The sequence below is a fragment of the Notolepis coatsorum genome (assembly GCF_963971535.1).
Source record: "Notolepis coatsorum genome assembly, chromosome: 3".
In the NCBI taxonomy this organism is placed as follows: Eukaryota; Metazoa; Chordata; class Actinopteri; order Aulopiformes; family Paralepididae; genus Notolepis; species Notolepis coatsorum.
In genome coordinates, this window is record NC_140167.1 from 111,177,029 (window position 1) to 111,184,922 (window position 7,894).

The 7,894-nt window shown below is 40.5% G+C and overlaps 1 protein-coding gene across 2 annotated transcripts in view; it reads right to left on the bottom strand.

The window, feature by feature from the left end:
- septin10 (septin 10) overlaps positions 1-7,736 on the bottom strand; it is a 44,982-nt gene extending 37,246 nt beyond the window's left edge. For both annotated transcript variants that reach the window (XM_084310787.1, XM_084310788.1), the window contains exon 1: positions 7,599-7,736. In XM_084310787.1, coding sequence (XP_084166913.1) covers positions 7,599-7,628 — 30 coding nt within the window. In that variant the 5' untranslated portion in view covers positions 7,629-7,736. The remainder of the gene's footprint in view (positions 1-7,598) is intronic.
- Positions 7,737-7,894: the final 158 nt, after the last annotated feature.

Genomic DNA, 7,894 nt, shown 5'->3' on the forward strand with positions numbered 1-7,894 from the left:
TCATCAGTATATAGAGGTTGGTCATGCTGACATGGTAGAGGAGGATCACCAGTATATAAAGGTTGGTCATGCTGGTAGAGGAGGATCATCAGTATATGGAGAGGTTGGTCATGTTGGTAGAGGAGGATCATCAGTATATAGAGAGGTTGGTCATGCTGGTAGAGGAGGATCATCAGTATATAGAGAGGTTGGTCATGCTGACATGGTAGAGGAGGATCATCAGTATATAGAGAGGTTGGTCATGCTGACATGGTAGAGGAGGATCATCAGTATATGGAGAGGTTGGTCATGCTGACATGGTAGAGGAGGATCATCAGTATATAGAGAGGTTGGTCATGCTGACATGGTAGATGAGGATCATCAGTATATGGAGAGGTTGGTCATGCTGACATGGTAGAGGAGGATCATCAGTATATAGAGGTTGGTCATGCTGGTAGAGGAGGATCATCAGTATATAGAGAGGTTGGTCATGCTGGTAGAGGAGGATCATCAGTATATAGAGAGGTTGGTCATGCTGACATGGTAGAGGAGGATCATCAGTATATAGAGGTTGGTCATGCTGGTAGAGGAGGATCATCAGTATATAGAGAGGTTGGTCATGCTGACATGGTAGAGGAGGATCATCAGTATATAGAGAGGTTGGTCATGCTGGTAGAGGAGGATCATCAGTATATAGAGAGGTTGGTCATGCTGGTAGAGGAGGATCATCAGTATATAGAGAGGTTGGTCATGCTGACATGGTAGAGGAGGATCATCAGTATATGGAGAGGTTGGTCATGCTGGTAGAGGAGGATCATCAGTATATAGAGAGGTTGGTCATGCTGACATGGTAGAGGAGGATCATCAGTATATAGAGAGGTTGGTCATGCTGGTAGAGGAGGATCATCAGTATATAGAGAGGTTGGTCATGCTGACATGGTAGAGGAGGATCATCAGTATATAGAGGTTGGTCATGCTGACATGGTAGAGGAGGATCATCAGTATATGGAGAGGTTGGTCATGCTGACATGGTAGAGGAGGATCATCAGTGTATGGAGAGGTTGGTCATGCTGACATGGTAGAGGAGGATCATCAGTGTATGTAGAGGTTGGTCATGCTGGCTTAGGGCTGGGCGATAAAACGATAACGATAACTATCGCGATAAATTATTTCCTCGAAATAAACATGAAACGTGGTCGCAAAGTTTCGATATATCGATTTTCCAAGCTTGGCTCCGTTCAGCCTCGGCTCAGCTCACTCACTAACAACAACCAACGTTACGTGATGACGTGTTTACGCACAACAGCTAACAACCAATCAGTGAAGGAGATGGCCGAGAGCGAAATATACCCGGAAGGAGGTAGGACTCACTCAACAACAAGGCTTGCTAGGCTAATTAGCTTGCACGGCGATGTTTTATATATTTACGTGCCGAGTATGTGTGTGACGTGAATTCTGAGGCCACGTTTATAGTAGTGGGGATATACAGTGGACGTCGTTTCAATATATTGTGGCGGAAGAGAGTATTTTAGTGTAATATTTAGCACATTGTCATGGAATACACCACTTAGATACTACAGGCTTGCTAGGCTAATTAGCTTGCACGGCGATGTTTTATATATTTACGTGCCGAGTATGTGTGTGTTTTGAATTCTGAGGCCACGTTTATAGTAGTGTGGGGTATACAGTTCGTTTCAATATATTGTGGCGGAAGAGAGTATTTTAGTGTCATATTTATTGTCATGAGATACTCCGCTTGTCGGCTAACTACTACCGTGCGCGGACTGATGACGACATCAACTCGACTTGAGACATTCGCAGCAGCATAAGAAGTTAATTAAACTTGACGGACATTATATCGACGATAATTATCGATATAGAATTATATGAAAATAATTTTATCGCGATAACGTTTTTGGTCATATCATAGATCATCAGTATATGGAGAGGTTGGTCATGCTGGTAGAGGAGGATCATCAGTATATATAGAGGTTGGTCATGCTGACATGGTAGAGGAGGATCATCAGTGAGAGGTTGGTCATGCTGACATGGTAGAGGAGGATCATCAGTATTAGAGATGTTCCGATACCATTTTCTCCTTCCCGATCCGATTCCGATACCTAAGCTTTGGGTATCGGCCGATACCGATACTGATCCAATACCAGTGCATACATTAAAAAAAAAATAAAAAAAAAATATATATATATATATTATATAAATTATACTTTTTTTTTTTTTTATACAGATACTGTTTTATATATACTGTTTTTTAGTAATAACTAGAAAGTAATGCTATTTATTCAACAACAGGTGATTGTATAGATTAGTATTAGTATCATTAATCAATGAGTATGGGGCTGCGGCACTGCAGATATACCCTACTCCAATGATCCACACAGACGTTAGACGGTGTTGCACTCGCTACCCAGTCTGTTAGTAGCAGAGGCTCTGGCTAGTATTAACATTCATGATGTGATTTTCGATGCAAAATAAATATTCAACATTCTCTTTTGAGACTCCGCCTCAGACTCTTATCCTTTGGCACTTGGAACTTGCTGTACTTTGCTTGCAGGTCTGCAGCCATTATTGCTGGAGTGGATTATGAATAGCACCAACCTTAGCCGCGGTACCGTTATCATGCTAAGCTAGCTGACCTAGCTCGTCTTCCCCGCATTGCCATTTGATAATGTTAGTCAGCTAACGCTAGTCAGTAGCTACTTGACTTAAATACGATTCACCGTGGGTGCATTATTGTTGATAGACGGACAGTGTCAGGTCCTGGAGAAAGGACAGGCGATCATCTGATTTGATGTAACGTTAAAGCGGATGTTGTTCCAACTAGCTAGCTTTTCAGCTAATGCTATCATAACACCAGCAAGCAAAACACATGCCGTCCGAGCTCCCCGTCACACCGCACTGTCGGGGACAATGGAATTTAAGAAAGTGTATCTGCTGTTAAAATGACAAACGGCATCACACTTTAAAACACGTTCATTTTATAATCCTCACTCTCCGCAGGAGATAAATGACGTCATGGGATCAGAGGCTAGAATTTACGTGTACTCGCCGATACCGATACTAGGGATGCACGATAATTATCGGGCCGATAATTATCGGGCCGATATCAGCAATTATGACGTCATCCCGATAAACTCGATAACGTTATTAATAGCTCCGATAATATAATATATTTTTTGGTAAAAAAAAATGCGGTGTGGGTGAATTGGAATGAAGTGCGTTTGTTTTGACTAAAGGCTCCTCCCGTTTTGTCAGTACTGTGCTACGACTGACAGCGTGTGGTTTAGGAACAGGGCGTTTTACACAAATCCAGCGCTCCCTTACTTGGCTGTGACGTAGCCACGCAAGTTAACAACAAAGATGGCCGCGTCGGTACTCGGAGTTTCAGAGTAAAAAGATCGCTTGCTATTTGTAATAAATGCAATGCAGACGTTCCAGAAGGAGGGAAAAGGGCAACAACTTGCAATACATCCAGCCCGACGGGTCATCTGCGGCATCACCACCGCCACGACGGACAGACAGACCGGCGCATGCAGTTCAGCGTCGCGGAGCATTTAGCCTGCTGGCTACCTAGCTCCACTTCAACCAGCATCGGGAGATCCAGCAGCTTGTCGATGTGCTAATAGCCTCAGCAACCTAACGTTAGCTGGCTCCAGCAGATCGACAAGCTGCTGGAGCCAGCTAACGTTAGCTTGCTGAGGCTATTAGCACATCGACAAGCTGCTGGATCTCCCGAATGCTAACGTTAGCTTGACTGGTTGCTGGCTAACTAATGAAGCTACTCGTCCCGGGAGATAACGGCGTTGCCTGGCTGGTTGTTGGCTAACTAATGTAGCTACTCGTCCCGTGAGATAACGGCGCTGCCTGGCTGGTTGCCCTTCTGTCAAACTTCTTTAATTTAGCAAACGATGCTAATGATGGTGATGCCGCAGGTGACCCGTTGTTGTGGTGGTGATGTGTCCACTCAAAGCCTCTTTATCAAGGCTCCGCTTTGAAAAAAGAAGAACAAAAAGCTTCGAGCGTCTTAGGTTGGATGCACCACAAGCTGTTGACGGATTGTGAATTTTCATTTGGAAAAATAAATATGGTCACTTTATCAGTCAAAACTGTTGTCTTGGCTTTTGTTTCTGTTGTCTGGTTAGGTCACATTTAAGTTGGTGTTAAGTTATTGTCCTGGGAAGTCTTTTTATGTATTATTATTGTATTGTGATATGTTTTGTTTCATGTTAAAAAAAATATATACATTAAAAATGTTTTATAATACAATAAATATCGGTTATCGATATCGGTTATCGGCTTGAGGAGCATAAATTTATCGGTATCGGTGTCAAAAAAGCAATATCGTGCATCCCTAACCGATACCAGCATTTTAGGCAGTATCGGCGGCATTTCCGATACTGGTATCGGAACAACTCTAATCAGTATATAGAGGTTGGTCATGTTGACGAGGAGGATCATCAGTATATAGAGAGGTTGGTCATGCTGGTAGAGGAGGATCATCAGTATATAGAGGTTGGTCATGCTGACGAGGAGGATCATCAGTATATAGAGAGGTTAGTCATGCTGGTAGAGGAGGATCATCAGTATATAGAGAGCCATATGAAATCCGTTTTATTTTTTTCCAAATTCCATTTTATTTTTTTCCAAATTCCGTTTTTTCCGTTTTAATATTTCAGAATTCTGTATTTTGCTTTGTACGCTCATTTTACCATCAGAAATAGTGTCTAATAAGTGGGAATGAATAAATGTCCACAATTTAATAAGATACAACGGTCCATTTAATAGGGCTGTCTTAAATACTTCGAAGCTTCGTTCGATGGGCATGGGATTCTAATATGAAAATAAAATTCGATTATTAAAAAAAAATAAAAAATTATATATATTTTTGCTAAATCAACTCTGCCTCTCTTTGTTAACTACAATAAGCAATGCTGTTTGTTATTTAAGATGAGGTCGGACTCGGCACTGACAGATTTGTGTTCATTGTGCTGCTTTTATAAAGCCTCAAATGACGACTTACAATATTTCATGAAAGCAAAGTGTTTTGTTTGTCTAAGATTTAAAAAGGTTTAAACTTTACAGCACTGACAAAGTTGAACAAAGTGCTGTACAGATCCCACAACATAAAAAAAAAAATGTATTGCTCAATTCCGCGATTCCGTGATCGCGGATTCCATATGGCTCTATATATAGAGGTTGGTCATGCTGACGAGGAGGATCATCAGTATATAGAGAGGTTGGTCATGCTGACGAGGAGGATCATCAGTATATAGAGAGGTTGGTCATGCTGACATGGTAGAGGAGGATCATCAGTATATAGAGAGGTTGGTCATGCTGACATGGTAGAGGAGGATCATCAGTATATAGAGAGTAGGGATGTCCCGATCACGTTTTTTTGCTCCCGATCCGATCCCGATCATGTGATTTTGAGTATCTACCGATACCGATATTTCCCGATCCGATCAATTTTTTTTTTTTTTTTTTTTTTTTAATTCAACAAACATGACAATGTTCACGTCTTAAACTCATACTGAGGCCTTAGTTTTGGTTTTAAATTGCATATCATCATTCATTTATTTATTGTCACACAGAGCAGAAGAATTTTGCCAAAACAAACCAATAGTATCCAGCTGCAGAACAGCAGACCAGCCACACTCTCAGACCCAAACGCATTTCCTTTGATTTAATTATACATCAAATGATTTATGAAGTTAACTTTTCACCTGGATAACGTCAACATTCAGGGTGAATGTAATGTGAGAAATTGGGATAAAAAAAAATTATTTGGGTCTGAGATTGTGGCTGGTCTGCCGTTCTGCAGCTGGATACTATTGGTTTGTTTTGGCAAAATTCTTCTGCTCTGTGACAATAAATAAATGAATGATGATATGCAATTTAAAACCAAAACTAAGGCCTCAGTATGAGTTTAAGACGTGAACATGGTCATGTTTGTTGAATAAAAAAAAAAAAAGTTATAAAAAAAAAGTTATAAAAAAAAAAAAAAAACGTTTTTTTTTTTTTTTTTTTTGCCGATCCCGATCTTCGGAAAATCACGTGATCGGCCCCGATCCCGATCACGTGATCGGATCGGGACATCCCTAATAGAGAGGTTGGTCATGCTGGTAGAGGAGGATCAGTATATATAGAGGTTGGTCATGAAGAGCAAGAAGCTCTTAATAAGGAGGCAGATTATGCTAAACATAAAGTGGATGAGGAGGATGGAGACTGGAGAGTACGAGTGTGATGGAGATTGGAGAGATAGACTTTGACGATGATGATGATTAGTAGTTTAGGTTTTAATGTTCTGCTAACAGAGAAGATGTACTGTAATAGTACTTTGTTTGAACCTTAACAAAACATATTTCACTGGATTTCAAATTCGGAAAATGTGTTCATTTGTCTATGTAGGACAAATTAGTATTTTCAAAGTGTGTCTTCGACTTTTGGCCTTGTTTACACAAAATCTACAATATTTAGGGCATAACAGCACGATACAATCTTTATTAACATTGTATTTCCAATATTAACCTCAAATTGATCTCATCTGATGGACTACATTTGAGTAAAGTGGGAAAATAGAGATGTGATCTAAACATTTTCAGCTTTTTTTGTTGCATTTTCTTGTCCTGAAATAGAATCTATATGTGTTTTGAATCTTAAAAATAACTATTTTACTGAATTCCTTGGGTCAATATTGTTGCAGGGACATGTTGTAATTCCAAAAGTTATGCTGTTTTCTTTTTCAGGTTTTCGTTCAGGATAGGTGTAATAAAGGGTTACATTATTTCAACCGGTTACCTGTTAAAATCTTAAAATAGACACTTCAAGGATTAAGAAAAAACAGGTGGCGGAAAAAAAAATCCAGACCATGCAGGTGGTATGTTTCCATCTAGACTAGAATGGATGAGGTCAATGTTATCATTGTTATGATATATTGTAAACTCTTAACATCCGTAAGGACTGCTTAAGCCATTTCTGCATCTGCAAGTCCTGAAAACTGGTGAGCCATCAGAGTAACTATCTGGTGAGCCATCAGAGTAACTATCTGGTGAGCCATCAGAGTAACTATCTGGTGAGCCATCAGAGTAACTATCTGGTGAGCCATCAGAGTAACTATCTGTAACTATCTGGTGAGCCATCAGAGTAACTATCTGGTGAGCCATCAGAGTAACTATCTGGTGAGCCATCAGAGTAACTATCTGGTGAGACATCAGAGTAACTATCTGGTGAGCCATCAGAGTAACTATCCGAGCAGCTGGGCTTGTTTGCCAAACTAACACCAAACTGCTCTCTACTAACACATCAGCTGAGTGAAGCCCTCAGGCTAGCTAACATCCACCAACGTGAGTTAAACTCCTACTACTAGCTAAACGTTTGAAGTTGTTCGTTCAAAATGTCGGGGTTATTATTTGTGCTCCGGACAACCACGAACAGTCCATAGATGTCGACGATAATTTAGTTTTAAGTTAATTAAACGTATCTTTCGGCTCGGTGGTGCTAGTTTAGCTAGCGAGCTAACATGATTATTAAAGAGGACACTCCCTGCCTGGTTGTCTGTCACCGATGGCGTTTGTCAATCACCTAAATAAAACAATACTCACGGGCTGACGGGCAACATCCGAAGAAGCCATGGTTGGGAGCAGGGAAACTGTAACGGACACTTAAAAAGCCGAAATAATAGCAAAATAGTGAAAAGAGCGTTATGTGAGATTGCAGTTCAAGACCCGCCTCATCGCAGAGTCAGACAAACTGGGTAACGAGCTAGTTTAGACTAAACTAATGGGACCGGAATTAGGTGGCATCGTTAGTTTGTGACTTTTACATATCGTATAAAAATCCTTTACATATCCTATACAAATATTTTGTTCTTGTGAGAACGTTAAATAAATACATATTT